The following is a 16,131-nucleotide window of genomic DNA, read 5'->3' as shown; positions in this document are numbered from 1 at the left end:
GGTCCCTCCATATGGAATGAGGAAATGGTGAGGCGTTCATTTTCGGTTGTGTGGTAATACTCGAAGAACTTCTCGGCTTTGAATATCCAGCCAAAGGGGTCGGTTCCATCGAATCGTGGGAAGTCTAAGCAGAGGGTTTCAATGGGGTTTGAGGTTGATTGGAAGCTGAGGGGAATGGCTATCGGTGTTTCAGGGGTTGCGGTAACAGAGCTCGAACTAGGTTGTCTCTGGGAGTCAGTGGAAGCGTTCAGCAGGCGCAAGATCTGCTCTAATCGGTCATCAATCGAAGTGAACCGAAGGGTCAACTCAGCTACCGCCTTTTGCAGAGCATCCACCCTGGTGCCTTGCTCGATCACCGAATTTTTGAGCATCCTCACCGTCTCCTCAAGTTGCCTGATTCGTGCTCCATCCGCCATGGGAAGGGCCAGCTCTAAATGATAACAACTAAGGGACTTAGCCCTAAGAACAAGGGAAGAAGAGATCAATTTCATATCCCTGACAGTCTCTGATTACAGCATTTATACCCTAAGGCCAATATACGACAGTTCTCCTAATTCTCTCCTTACATTGTTCTGCCCAAATCACGTACTCGTTCAGAGCTGCTGGCCTTCTTCGCATTTGCTGGGGGCGTCCGCGTCCTTCCTCTGCTATGGTGGTCCGGCGTGTGTTGGCCACGGTTACTTGGAGTGCATCCACTTATTTGTGGAGATTTTGGATCATTTTTCAACAATGTTTGTGAACTCGACCAAGTATTTAATTTTCGAATGGTTTGTGCAGTGCTTAGAACCAAGGTTTAAAGTATTCTACGATACCATACGATACTAGTTGATACGTATCAATATTTGACCCAACCGATACAATACATCTCGATACGTCTTTCTATTAAATTATACTAAAATACATTAATCAGAGCGATACAATACTCGATACGAGACGATGCGTCTCTTAAAATCACCTGACCAATACGATACTCGATACCGATACTTTAAACCTTGTTTAGAACTTCTAATTGTAGTGTTATTTCATTATCTGCTAGTCGTTATTTGCTTGTTAGTTTGCACTCATGAGTCATTTGTTATATTTTCTGCCACTTGGAATTCATCAAATACAAGTTAGTACTCAATATCTCTTAATTTGGATATAAGTTGCATTTATCATCTCTTCGCTTTCTTCATACATATTTATAGCAAAGTTATTATAAAGTCCTTAGTATTATTTACATTTATAGTTTCAGGATCATGGGGCCTAGTGGCCTAACCACCTAAGGCTATGATTTTCATGTCTAGTCTACAGGACCTCCATTATGAAATATGCTAACATTAATTGGGTGTGATAAAAAACTTTTGGACTGATAATTGAATGCTGGATCATTCCTGACCTAAACTGAAGCATACATTCCGATGTGATGATGCAAACAAATGATGATATCGTCCAATAATGAAATGCCTAATATGTTTGCTATCATTGGTTGGATCAATCCCATCAATTGATATGGATGATCAAACCCAATCTAATGCCAATCTCTGAAAATCATGGAAATTCTTTCTTGCCTAAGAAATTTTTATTATTAAATTTTTTGTTTGGAATTTTTTTTTTTTTGTTTCCTTTTGTTTTGGTGTGTGGCTTCTAGAGACAATTTGTCCTTTTTATGTGTCAAACATAACATGTTTTTTTTAAGAGAATCATATGAGCACTATCCTTTGAATCTAATGTGCATTTTGTTCAGTAAATTCTTCGGCCACTTTTTTCTTTGACTCTCATGTACAGTTTCTGCTAATACTGAATTAAATTAGGAATTAGTTAGCATGTTAATGAGCTTGAATTACATGTAGGGCAACTAAAGTTTCATCTTTGGTAATGTTAGGGGAACAGTATGCTTCCTTTTTTGTGGTGAAAGAACAATATGCTTCGTGGTCGCCTCTCTATTAGGGGAGAATATTGTGTTTCCTTGGCAATTTTTAACTATATAATAGTGGTGGGTCTCACTTGTGAATATTACAAAATAATAAAAAGTGGGTACCTCATTATATTTTATATGAGCCTCATTCTTATTATGTTGTTGAAAATTGTGAAGAGAGCACATTGTTCTCTTCTAATGATGAGGTGATCTGAACTCCCACGACCCCTCTTAAATTTTTTATTTTATTTTTTAAATTCTTAAAGCCCTTTTGGCCATTTTCCATTTTCTTTTTTCGTTTTTTGATCATTTGACCCTCTTTTCACTTCAGCCCTTCCCTTTATTGGAGAAAATTTTTAAGAATAAATGATATTGATGGAAAGGTCATTGTGACCCTCCACCCCCTTGCTGAATGCTGGTTCTCCCCTACGAGTTTATTAACTGTCTTTCCTTTTATCTCCATCATTATGTCAATTAGTTAAATTCATTTTTATTAAGTGCATTAATGTAAAGTTATTAGAACTTTGAATCATATGAAAAGCCATTTCATTGGGGTATAGTTTTCAGCTTTAAATCAATAAAAGTACCTAAAATTAAAAGAGAACAAATTAAATCAGAAGCCAAAGGCTTTAAAGTTTAGCTAAGTTGGTACAACTTCGCATTGATAGGGGCAAAGCTCCCCATGGCCAAGGGAGGGGTGCCCTTTACAAATTTTTTTCTTGTGAACTTTTTAAAAGCCTTTTTGGTTCTTTTCTTTTTTCATTTTGTCATCTGACCTTCTTTTCATATGGAATATCAGCACTTTTCACCCCTTTCCTTATCATTTATTAAAAGAAATCTGAAGGAAAAGAAATTGGGTAGAAAAATCAATGTATCCCATTTTGGATCCTAGTTCTGTCATTGTAAATAGTGTATTAAGTATTTCCTTTTATTTTCATCATTATGTGAATTAATTAAATTTTATTTTTATTAATTGCATTAATGTAAATTTATTAGAACTTTGAATCAAATCTAGAATAAAGTTTGATTATTCGAACTAATGTTGGGTACCTGTAGTACAATATATTACGTGTGGATTTCAACCAGACTAATACTGTAACCCTATTAAGTATATTTAAAATTTAAAACGTAGAGGGTTAAAATGCCTATCAAGTTATTTAATACGTTGTTATATGTATATTTAACCATATAATTAACGCTTAATGACCAGTTATCTATTTTTAAAATTATATATTAACACAACATATTGAATATTTTGAAAGACATTTTGGTCCCTTGACTCCCTTCAAAGTAATAGCGATATTAGTTTGATTGAGACCTACACGTAATATATTATTTTAAAAGGCCTAACATTAGTTGATAGTCCACCAAAAGAACCCACAGGAAAAACTCAAAATAATAATAATATGATCTTTTGATGTGGCCCCATTCCGGTTCTTACTGGTTAGATTTTATTCTCCGCTTTGGGGTAGGTAGACACACATATTATTCTCTAGCAAACTGTAACGCTGAAAAAGTTGAGAAGAAACAATAGAAAAGTACTACGTTAGGACTTAGGAACCATGCAGAAATGACAAATGTGTTTCTGTAGCAAGTCAACTTGGGGTCGTTGCCGGCGTAGCTAGTCGCGACGAAAAAAAGCGTATCCAATGCGGCACCACTGGGCTAGCCTATATAAAGCCGAAAGAATCGCTAGAGACGGCAGTCTTTTTCATAACCCCCGTGAGAGCGGAGTGAGAGAAGTCGAGCTCAAATACTCTGCTGAAACGCTCTCTTTGGTAGGAAGAAAGCAGAGTCAGGCGAGAAATCAGGCGGAACATTATTCAATTTTTTCAGAAACCCTAGCAACAGAGACAAAAGCAGAGCCGAGGAACCAAAAGCAAGAATTTCGTTAATAAGAACAGCCGAACAGAAGAGATAGCATTCTTGCGTATTCTGCAAATCCTAAATGAGTTCGATACAGGATTTCGAACAGCATGCTCGGGCTATTATACGGCCTGACCTCTGTATCCTCCAAACCTTTCTTGAAAAAATCTTTCCGTATTGATTTCGTACTTTCTCGTGCTACAATCTTTATTGGTTGTTGTTAGCTCATAACAAAAGGAGAATCGTTTTCTTTCTTTTATGAATTTCGTTTTGTTCTGATTTTCAGAGCCATGGCTGCTCTGTTTCCTGTTTGTTATCATCTTCGTTTTGTTGTTTCTTAATCAGCCATTATCGCTTTTCTTGATTCTTTCGTTCAATATCAGCTGTAGAGGAAAGGCTTCGGATGGTAAAGCAGGTGCGGAACAACCTCCAGATTACTGAAACTGCTGAGTACTTTAACTTCCTGGAATGTTATCTCGGGAGCTTCTCCAAGATTCTTTTACGGTTAACAACACCTCAACTGATGGACAACCCCGAACACAAGCTTAGACATGCTATTGTTGACATTCTTAATCGTCTCCCTCACTCCGAAGTGATCCGCCCCTTCGTTCGGGAACTCTTGAGACTCGCCCTACAAGTTGTCACTTTGGACAACGAAGAGAATGGCATAGTTGGATTACTTATCATCTTTGACATTTTGAGGAACTTTAAACCAAGTCTGGAGAACGAACCTCAGCAGTTCCTTAATTTTTTCCGTAAGATATACCAGAACTTTAAGGCGACTGTTAGTTGCCACTTTGAGGATGGGGCGAGTGGAGAAGATAAGATGAAGTTCACTCAATTCACTGATTCGAGTCAACTTGCTACTGAGCACAAGCAGCTTACCCACAGTACCCGTTCCTTCAAGATAATGAAGGAGTGTCAAGTGGTGGTGATGTTATTTTTTTTGCTGTTTCCCCGGCTGGTTCAGATCAACGTTACTCGCCTGCTGCCTTTACTTATTGCCGCAATATGTGTTGAGGGTCCTGAAAAGGTTCCCACGCAGTCTAAGAAACACTTGATTGATTTTAAGGCTGCACAGGCTAAGGTGAGTGTCTCCACCGCTGTAAGATTTCTACAGTGTATTATATTTAAGAAAAATCAAGAAAAATTTAGCTTGAGGTACGCAGAGGCAGATTTCTCTCGAAATGGTAGCTGATAATCTATTATTATTATTTTATTATTATTAAATTTGTTTTTAAGCTGATAATCTAAGTTTTGGAGAAAGGTGATCATATACATTGTAATAATTAGAGAATCTGTTACACATACTGTGAGAGGCCAAATACTTCAGTCTCAGCACTTCGATGGGAAAACTTCTAATAACATGGTTGTGATCTTCATTGCCTTGAACTGTCTCCACTACAGAAAAGAAAAGAAAAATCAAATCAACTAGTAGATACTAGATATTAAAAAAAAGAAAAAAATTAAAAATTAGGTAAAGCAAAAGAAGAATAATAAAATAAGATTTAGAGTTTCTACACATGATTCATCCTGATCACGACTTTTATCAGCTGTGGCAATGATATAGACTTCATAACAGATATGGCTAGATACTAAATTATGTGGATTAAGGATCTAATTGAGAGAAGAAACACAGTAAAGATCCATTAGTTGGGTTTTGGGCTGACATTTTTTGAACTGCTTCCTTATATCATGCTATTAGATAAAAGCTAGGAAGCTACTTATACATGGAGAATGAGAATCTTTGCTAAAAGTTGCAGTGTAAGGAAGTACCTAAAACAGTTAGGGCTCCTGAAGATATTGAATGTTGCAAGAATAAGGCTAATTCTGTTGGTTCATATAGGATGAACGATATAAATTTCTTTTTATCTCCTCCAAAATATAAATGCCTTGGTTTAGAGAAAATTTGATGCACTTTGACTTTAATTTTCATTGCCATTAGTCTAAGGCACCGAGAAGATGAGCAATTCTAGCCTCTAGGGTCTAGGAAAGGCAGTTTCCTCATATCCTCTTTCTATGTCATATTTTGCTTTTATCCATTGTTGACTTCTCATATAATAAGAAACTGTACCTACTCCAAACAGGGCAGTGTTTCTTTTTCATTTTCTAAGAATTGTCATACAAGGGATCTTTAAAGGAAAGAAGAGAACATTCATTAAAACTTCATTACATACTCTAGGTATTGATGCAGTAGGAAAACCAAGGTTCAAATGTGGGGTGAGCCACAGATACAGTCGTCATAGTTGAGCAGTAGAACATTTCCTTTTGTGGTTGCTTGGGGTATATGGGCAGAGCAATACGGGTGCATTTTTTTATTTGAAAAGCTGAAGCCTGTAGTGGATATGTGAAGGGTCAGCATATGAGTCAAGATAGTTGATCGTATATTGATCTAAGTGATTTCAGTTCTATTTTGTGTCGGGATTGTTCAATCTAAACTTTGGATTGACTAGATATATTATACAGTCTTGCATAAATTATTGCTGTGTTGCATTGTATTCTGTTTCACAAAGTCATGATTAAGAAAAAATACGACAAAAAAAGGTGGAGATTGCATGAACCTTTTAACTTACTTGGCAGATTGGAAAATTTGGTTGGTAATTTTCTTACGTATTGAAATAGCAGCTAGTGGTCCGACTTAGTTTAGGCTTCCCTTCCTTCTTGTTTCTTTATTTTCTCTTTTTGCATTGTAACTCCTGGATTCCTAATTATAAGGACCAAAATAAGAGAAAACTTAAACAAGTTAATGTAGAGAAGCTTGTGATATTCCTAGAAAACTCATCAGGCTTCAGGTCATTCTGCAGTTTTAAGGAGTTGACTGTTACTCATTTAGCAGTTTGAGGGATGATCCTATTAGCAAACTCAAGAGAGGATTAGGTTAGTTATATATCACAACTATGGATATTAAGTGTTAATATGCTCAGTTGGCAGTTAATAGCTTTGATGAAAAGCTATCAGATTTGGAAGATTGAGTATAAGATTTGATAATGGGGCATTTGAAATGGTTAATGAAAGAACCCTTTTGGTCCATATTTAAACAAGACCACTACTCACAATGAATGGTTCCCTCAGAAAAGAAAAAAAAAACTTTTTTTGGGGGGGGGGGGTGGTAGGGAACAGAAGAAAAGTAAAGTGAAAGACTCTGGTTGAAATGAAAATAAGAAAGCCAGCATAACATTCTAGCTTTCAATTTATGCATTTGATCAGTTAATCTTTACCTCTCCATTTATTCCTTACCTGATATGTTCTTCATATATTGCAGACACTTTCCTTTTTAATGTACTTGCTGAAGCATTTTGCTGATTATATAAGGCCTTATGAAGAAAGGTTATGTAGAAGTATTGTGAATTTGTTTGCTAGCTGTCCAGACATTGTTTCTGTTCGGAAGGTGAGACACTTCTCATATTTTTGGGTCTACTTTTCTTAAAGGCATCATTTTACATAATTTGATGTCTAAATGTGTTTGATACAGGACTTGCTTGTAGCATTGAAACATGTTCTAGCCTCAGTTATCAAGCAGGGATTATTCCCTTTCATTGACACTCTATTGGAGGAGAGGTACTAAATTTGAGCCAGAGCCCTTAAGCCTAAGTTGATGCAGTAGGCAATCTCTTTAGGTTTCTGGACCATGATTCTGATTAGTGCTACTGCAATAATAGTCAAAAAATGATCCCAAAGTAGTCTTTATTGGAATTGGAGAAAGGAATGTCTTCCATGAATCCTGAGTATTTATATTTGTCTTGGATGATTGTTCTATGTTAAATTAGTTGCCTTGTAGAAGAGTCACCCTTTTCTTCTGATAGCATTTGTATAGTGAGGTTTGTCAACCATATAGTTGGTCCTAGTGTTGTCATTAACGTTAGCCTACAACAGTAGAACACTTCAAGTTGTTTTCGATGAAAGCTTATTGTACTCATCATATTGGGAGTTGAGTTTTCTCCAATAGGTTATCCATTTTATGTGGAGCTTATTGTTTATGCAATGGGATTTTGTTTCTTTGATCCCCGTCTGTTGTTGTTATATGGTGTAGCTTATGGTAAGGTCTTGTTGTTTTACAATATTTTTGCATGTGTATATTCCCTTGAGGCTTCTGTAGCCTGTGATTGAGGTTGTGGTTTATTGAATAAGTTTATATAGATGGATTTGAGAGCATACCTTTGGTTCAATTCCTAATTTGGCGTTCCCGTAGGTATGATGAAAAACTTGTCACTTTCCACGGTTGTGGATGGGATTTTGTAAGGGGAGGGGACATTGATATGAACAAGACTATAGAGATGATATTGAACAGAAATTTGATGCAATATCAATAGAACGGTTTGACAGGTTCCTGTCTGACCCCAAAAAGAACTGTTCCAATGGGTTTTGGTCCAACAAGGGCTAGAATTAGGTAAATTAGTATCTTATTTTTAGTCTTCTAATTATTCTTGAGTTTCATATTTCAACTAGGATTTTTTTTTGTGAGTTTCATATTTCAATGAGGGTTTGTATTTCCCCCCCCCCCTTTAAATACATCCTTGTAACTCACAGCCATGATTATTTAGTGGGGAGATAAGATCAGTGTTACTTGAGAATCAGGTTGAGAGATTTTTACCCCCTCACCTCCACTTTTTCCCTTCATCTTCTTCCCATTCTTTATGATATCTTTTTATCACACCCCACCCTAGCTGCCTATTCCTAAGATCTGCATGATTTGGTATAAGAGCTAAAGATCAAGAACTTTGTCAATCTTCTTCTTCCCTTATACCCTCTCCTCCACTAATGTTTCCCTGCAACACAGCAGTTTAGGAGGGGGTGGGGGAGGGAGGAAGAGGAACTCTCACTGCTGTTTCTGGCAGCAACCCCACCCTTTTGCTCCCCCCTACAATCTTGTCCATGGTGGGAGATCTTGGCGAGATCTCGCGAGATATCTAATTTTTTCAGTAGGCGAGGCAAAATGGAGGTCAAGAGCAGAGAGTTGGGATATCTCGCTCGAGATCTTGTCATATCTCATTGTATCTCGCCACATCTCACCATATCTCTCCCTGAATCTCGCTGGAACTCTCAATTTTTGCTTTTTTTTTTTTTTTGTTGTGGATTTTGGCTGAATTTTCACTTGCAACTACTATTAGCACATCTACAACATCGAAGGAAGATCAATCATTCTCTACTTCTCTTATGAACTTATGATGACTTATATAGAATTTCTAATGTTTGTATAATTTTATTATTCTATTCTTGAAAATTGAGATCGTGATACTCTTATGGATGGAATTTTGATAACATTTAGGTTACTTGATGCATTTGATACACTTGCTTTTCATTTATATGCCTTAAAGGTTCTATATTACATGTTGTATAACTTTGCATTCCCTAATCCTACAATATTTCGGTTTCACACACTGGGTAGGCTTAGAAATCATACTTAGGGTTGTTTTCTGACAAATTCAAGGCCACCAATGTAATCAAAAGCCTTACATAGGCTAAATACCAAATTTCAACCCAATTGGGACCCTAAAATCCATCGAGATGGGCCACCAAGTTGACGCCCAAAAATTATATATCTCGACTGAGATCTCACCGAGATGGTCGAGATCTCGATTTTTCAAGGTGGCGAGATCTCGCTTGAGAGCAAGATCTTCTAGCATGATCTTGTCAATCTCTCTCTCTCTCTCTCTCTCTCTCTCTCTCTCTCTCTCTCTCTCTCTCTCTCTCTCTCTCTCTCTCTGTTCTGACGAGAAGATAAACCCCAAAAAAATAGTGAAGCAGAAGCAATTGAAGAATTCAAGAATATAAAACAGAGCAGAAAAAGCAGCCACAAAAAAAAGAAAGAAGAAAAGAGAGAGAGAAGAACAAAAAGATCTGAGGGATTTGATGAGAACCAAAATCAGAATGAAAGGTAGAAGAAGCAGAAAAGCAAGAAAGGCATTTTAAAAAAGAAAAAGAAAGGAAAAGAAATAACTGAGAAGAAGACCAGGGAGAATCAGAAGCAGAAACTAGAAAAAAGAAAAGAAGGCAACAGAGAAAAGAAGAAGAACCGAAAGACCCAGAACTTGGAAAAGCAAAAAAGAGAAAAGAAGCAATTGAAAGAACCATGATAACTGTTTTCTTCTCTACTTCCAACACCTTCTCCTTGTTTTAGGAGCAGTACAAGTCCCCCATGATATTCATTGTTGGCATGGAAGTCAAGTTGCATGAGACAAGCCTCGTTTCTTTTCTTCAGTTTCCCATTTAATTCTGACTTTTTTTTTTTGAAGTTTAATCTGTTTTGAGAATTGCCCCTCCTTTTTCCTTTATCCCCTTTTGTCCTCTTTTCCAACTTTTTCCAAGTTCACCCCAGCACATTCATTGCCTTTTTACAGTGTTGCTTGTTTCAAGTCCCAATTCACACTTAACACCATTCACTTACTTACAGTTTTGCCATTGGTTGCAGACTTCCACTTATTTACAATATCTATCACCCATCTATAGGAGTCCACTTTAATAACTGTTTCCCATTATCCTTGTATCTACACTTAGCCAAGGTTGAAATCCTCCAGTAGTTTGATTCTCACATGATTGAACAGATGCCAAAGTTGATACGCTTATTACCACTGTCGATACTTTATTGCCACTGTCATGATAATGTTGGAACCTATGCAAGCATTTATTGATCAATTAGAAGCTTCAGATATAGGATAGCGTACCATACTACTAGGGAATTCTTCCATCCTTGACCCTCCTTGTGGTACATCACCAAGGTCTCCAATGCTTCCATTAGCACTGCCACCACCAAACCCACCTTATGGAGCTGGTCCTTGTGATGATTATGGACTTGACAGAGCAACAAGGTTGGTTGTTCCAACTTTTTATGGGGACAATAATATATAGCAATACCTTGATAGGATTCATAGTTAGGAAACCATTTTCAGATGTTATGGGTTAACTAAGATTAGAAAAGTATTATTTGCCGAAGCTAAACTACAAGGCACGGCCCAAGTATAGCAGATCAAGCAACAACAAAAAAATCAAACCCGAGATATTGGTGTAACTACTACTTGTGGAGTGCATGAAGTTATGAACAGAAGGTTCTTGCGGTTCTTGCTTACTGACTGCAAGCAACGTATGCACCTCAGCTTTGTACTGTTGAAATAGGAGAACCTAGCAGTGAAGAATATTGTAACAAACCCATAACCTGTACTGAAGATCAATGAAAGTTAGACGAGAGAGAAAGAGATGGGAGAGAGGGACGACTTAAGCAAGCCACTCCCCTCTAGTTCACACTTTATTTATAACCATGGTTTGAGATCTTGCTATTTTGAGATAGCGACTTAGCGAGTGAGATCTCCTTTGTAGTAAATCTCGATAGAGATCTCGGTTTGGACCGACATCTCAGTCCACTCAGTCACTTTAATTGCCATCTCTCAAGTGAGACAGGTCGAGTTCTTGTCTCGCTCTCTCTCGCCTCCCAACTCATCGAGACCTTCCAAACCTCCATTTTTTGCCTAAATTTTTGTTGAATTGATGCTGGATCTTGACTTGCAGCAAGGTTTAGCACATCTACATCAAGATAAATAGATTAAATGAGGCCATTTGAAGAAGTTTTTCAACCAAGGCCACAATAGCTATTCATGGGCCCAAGCCCAAACTACAAAGAAAATCCTGAGGCCTGAAATCATATAAGGCCTCTAGAGGCCCTCATGTGTGTCAACAAGGTTGTCAATAACAGATTGTGGAGCATGAGCCATACCCAACACTTCTGTTATGAACTTATCATTATATTGAACTTATGATGGTTGTATTATTGTACTCTAAAGAGTCAAGAATGTGATGTTATATCATACTTATCTGGAGGGGATTCTATTGCTATTTAAGTAATTTGATGTATCTTATCACTTGATTTTCATTTATACGTCCTAATGGTTCTATATTTCATGTTTTATAACCTTGCATGTTCATTCTTGTAGCATTTTGGTTTCAAACTTATAGTTGAGTTAGAACTCATACTTAGGGTTGTCTTCTCACAAATCTAAAGCCACCAGTGTGTTTAGATGCCTAAAATAGGCTAGATACCAACTTTGAGTTCACTTGAGTTGGCCGAGAAAAGACCTCAAGCGGGATCTCTCTTTTTTGAGGGGGCAAATGGGCGTTGAGAGCAAGATCTTGACCATGTTTATAACTGGTACATGCTTAAGATTATATCCCAATATCTAATGGGATCCATAGTTCCATACTACTAATTTAGGATACATAACAAAATAAAATCTAATAGACATTATATCTAATCTAACTAAAAAGGAAAGACCCACCAAATCAGCCAACTTGACCACTTGATTTTATATTCTCCACGATCAACTTTCCTTTAGATGCTCCACGATCCACTTCCTTATTTGCAACATTGAAATGTCAACACACCCCTCAAGGTAAAGAGTATTGATCACCAACTCCTAGCTTGCTACATGCTTCCACAAAGGTTGAAGTCGTTAGATTAGGTAATGACTTAGTAAATATATCTCAAACTTGTTCTGTAGAAGCAACATAGGGTGTAGGAATGACTCCTCTCATAACTGCATCATTCAAAAAATGCAAATCACCTCAGGTTCTCATGAAACACAAGATTACTGGCTATGTAGATCACAACCTGATTATCATAAAACATCTCAATGGGCTCTTTAAGAGGCGGGCCTTGGCACAACAGTTGGTGGACCGCAGTTGTAGCCCCAAGGTCAAGGCATCAAAATAGCTTCCCAGAAAAAATGGTTGGGGTAAGATTGTGTAGGAAAATTGCCCCCTCGGACTCTGCTTGTGCGGAAGCTTTTGGCATTGGGTTTTCCCTTTTTTAATCCCAACGGGCTCTTTAACCTCAATACCAACTTCCTTCAAGAAAGATTTGAACCAGAAGATCTCTGAGACTGTGTGAGCCATAGCCAGATACTTTGTCTCAGCACTAGACTGAGTCACTGTGACGTGCTTCTTGCTCCAAGGGACCATGTTTTGTCCAAGAAATGTACAGTAACCAATGGATCTCCGATCATCTTGTGATTCTGCCCAATCTGCATATGAATAACCACATAATTTCTGATGCTCATTTCTTTTGTACACTAGTTGTTTTTCCTGGAGCCTTCTTCAAGTGCTGGAAGATCCAGATCTTTCCATCCCAGTGCGACTCTTTAGGTGAAAGCATAGACTGGCTGATGACCCCTACAACATATGATAAGTATGGGCAAGTACCCCATCATCCTTGATACTATTCAATTTCAATTGATCCAACCAAGGAATTCTGAGGTCAGTAACCAAATCCACCCTTATCACAACTTATATTACAAAGAACCCCCCATATCTTATAGCGAAATTTCAAAACACCTTTTGTTGGTCTTCTGTGAGTTGGTTCTCTCAAAAGATTTTGGAAGAAGTGGTCCTCATTAAATTGGGGCTGCATCAGGATCCTGTAATTTTTTTTTTGGGATTAATGAATAATTTATTTAGGAACCAAAAGTAAAGTTTAGACATTTGATGAGACACAAATTTTGAAAATAGAGAAGAAATAATAGGAAGCAAGATTAAAAGGGTAAAGAATCTAGAGAGAAGAGATTTACAAAGGTTGGGACTCTAATACCAGTAAATGGGGGATGCAAGAATGGAGAAAGAAGGATAAATAAGACAAGGGGAAGAAAGCAAAACTTGAGAAAAATCAAAGTTGTGGCAGGGGAAGACAGAGAAGAATACTCATAAGAAGAAGAAGAAGAAGAAGAAAAAAAGAAGAAGGGGGCGGGTTGCAAACGTTCAAAGCTCAATCTTTAATTCATCTATGCTTAATTTAAATTTAGCTGAATTCAAGCATTTATATAAATAATGAATGATATGTATTTATTTAAAACTAGGACTCTTAACAATTTACATTAACTAAAATTATTTGTATATGACCTACATAAATTAAAATTCTTTTTACATCCTACATTATCTTTAAAACTCCTACAGGAAACAACATGTCTTATTCTTTTTGACTTGGGGCCCACCGAATCTGAAGAAAAAAATACCTACATTGTCTTGTAAAATTCCTGCGGAAAACAACATCTCTTATTTTTGACTTGGGGCCCACCAAACTTTTAAGAATTTAGCATAAGCTGGGACTTGCTTGATAGCATCCAATAGTGGGAGATTAATATGAACTTGTTGGAACAAGTCAATCATCTCTTGCATCTTAGCATTCTTTATAGAATCTAGAATTAAGGACTTAAGAACTTCAGGGAAAGGGGCTTTTAGAGTTTTAGACTCAGGAGTAGGACCCTCCACAATTGGAATGTGCAACCCCTAACGAGGAAATTGATGAGGAACATTCACAGGCGGTGTCTCTTTACTAGGTCTGTGTCTGATATCACCATTCTCATGAGTCAAATTAACCTCTACTCGACTCTCAAAATCAATTGGTAATGGCTCAGGAGGAGGCAAAGGTGAATAATATTCCTTCCCACTATGTGTCAAAACAGAGAGTGCTTGGACTTGTTCTTTCCTAGCCCCAATTTGATTATTAGGGTTACCTATTAGCTTACTAAGTAACTATCTAGCCTCCCTTCCATTGATGGCATCAACTAGTTACCCAATTTGGGTTTCTAATTTTTTTAATGGACTGAGAATGAGAATGCAACAATTAAGTGTTCCGCTCTAATTCACTAAGTGCCTTCAATACTTTATCCTCAAATGATGAATTCTGTGAGGGTTACTCATTCCTATAGGTATTTTGTTGCATATTAAATGAATGTGGCCTATAAGGTAGTTTATTGGAGGGATTGGGCATTGGGTTTCGTAATGAAAAATTAGGGTGGTTTCTCCATCCTGGGTTGTAGGTATTGGAATATAGATCATCGCTTGGTTTGGAGACTCCTTCGGCCAAATGTGCATGCTCTTGAACGAAATCAGGGTATTATGTAGCCAAATAACAATCAGTGACATTGTGGGAAAGGGTAGAACATAAAGCACAGCTTCAGTCTAATTAGGTGGAGAGAAACTTATAGGAAACAGAGATGGGGTTCGTTGTCCTAATGACAAGAGATAGTCCAATTTCTTGGATAGCAAGTCAACCTTGGTGCTCATCTCAACAGTAGGATTAATCTCATTAAGACTGCTCGTCTTTGGTTGCCCAATGGATAGAATCTCAATTCTAGCTGCTAAAGCATGGTGTTGGGAGTTCTCACTAAGGGTCTCAAGAAGTTCCCATGCCTCATACTCATTCTTGTGCATGAGAGTCCCACCACAAGAAGAATCAACCAGTTGCCTATGTCGGTCTCCAAGAACATCATAAAAGCATTGGACTAATTGCCATTTAGGAATGGCATGGTGGGGCACTTCCTAAGTAATTCTGTAAGTCTTTCCCATGCTTTATAAAATTGTTCTTTTTGTTGGGAAAAACTTGTTATCACTTTCCTAAGGCTATTGGTATAACCCATGGGAAAGAATTTTTTAAGGAACTCCAGTTGCATTTTTGCCTAAGTGGAAATTTTAATGTTGTCCAAGGAATGAAGCCAATACTTAGCTTTATCTTTAAAGGAGAATGGGAAAATAAGTAACCTTAAAGCATCGATTGAGAGGTTTTGAATTTTAACTATGAGGACACCTCTAAAAACTCATCTAAGTGCTTATAAGGCTCTTCATTGGTAAGTCCATAAAAAGATGGAAGCATTTGAATCACACTAGACTTTATCTCATATTGAGCCGCCTCTATGTCTGGCAACTTAATACAAGGAACTGAAGTATATGTCGTGGGAATGAAATGCTCACTCAAGGGCCTCATTGGAGGCTCATTGTTTGCCATGGTTTTTTTCCTTCTAAGGTTGGCCAAGGTCCGTTCTAACTCTAAGTCAAGCGGGGTCAACTCAGGGTTTAGGAATTGGTGACCATGCATGCACAGAAAAAAAAAGCTAAATAAATAAAATTCAATCTGATGCCAACTACAGCAAAAGAGAGAGTTTAGGACGTACCTAAATCGCAATCCACGTGATCTTATGAACATAAATTACACATTTGGGATTTTTTAAAATTAACCTAAACAACCCAATCTAATACAAATATTACAATTGAAATATCCTAAATACAATTGTATTTAAGAAATAAAAGATAACAACCTAAAATAATTATCAAATCACTACTCTTGCAATTACTTACAAAACAAAAGAAAAAAAAAGAAGATTAGTTAAATAATAATTAAAAAAACATTAAAATTACTCTAAAATTATGCCTAATTACAAAAATCAATTCTAGCAACCATACTTTGGTTCCCTGGCAAAGGCGCCAAAATTTGATCGTGTTGCTAACCAATAAAAAAATATAATCCTATATTAATCTAGCTAGCATAAAGTTCAGGGTTGTACTATGGCGAACTAAAAGACTAAGTTACTAATATTGAATTCAACAAAACC

General features: G+C 37.1%; 1 protein-coding gene across 1 annotated transcript in view; it reads left to right on the top strand.

Moving 5' to 3' along the window:
• The first annotated feature begins 3,625 nt into the window (after positions 1-3,625).
• LOC149017611 (uncharacterized) overlaps positions 3,626-16,131 on the top strand; it is an 81,707-nt gene continuing 69,201 nt past the window's right edge. The window contains exons 1-4 of the mRNA XM_089153023.1: positions 3,626-3,903; positions 4,147-4,850; positions 7,026-7,151; positions 7,236-7,321. Of these exons, the coding sequence (XP_089009149.1) occupies positions 3,846-3,903; positions 4,147-4,850; positions 7,026-7,151; positions 7,236-7,321 (974 nt within the window). The 5' untranslated portion in view covers positions 3,626-3,845. The remainder of the gene's footprint in view (positions 3,904-4,146; positions 4,851-7,025; positions 7,152-7,235; positions 7,322-16,131) is intronic.

This window comes from Hakea prostrata, chromosome 4 (genome assembly GCF_041222555.1).
Source record: "Hakea prostrata isolate BN-2017 chromosome 4, UWA_Hpros_2, whole genome shotgun sequence".
NCBI lineage: Eukaryota > Viridiplantae > Streptophyta > Magnoliopsida > Proteales > Proteaceae > Hakea > Hakea prostrata.
Note: the sequence above shows the minus strand (reverse complement) of the source record. Positions and strands in the feature narration are given on the sequence as shown.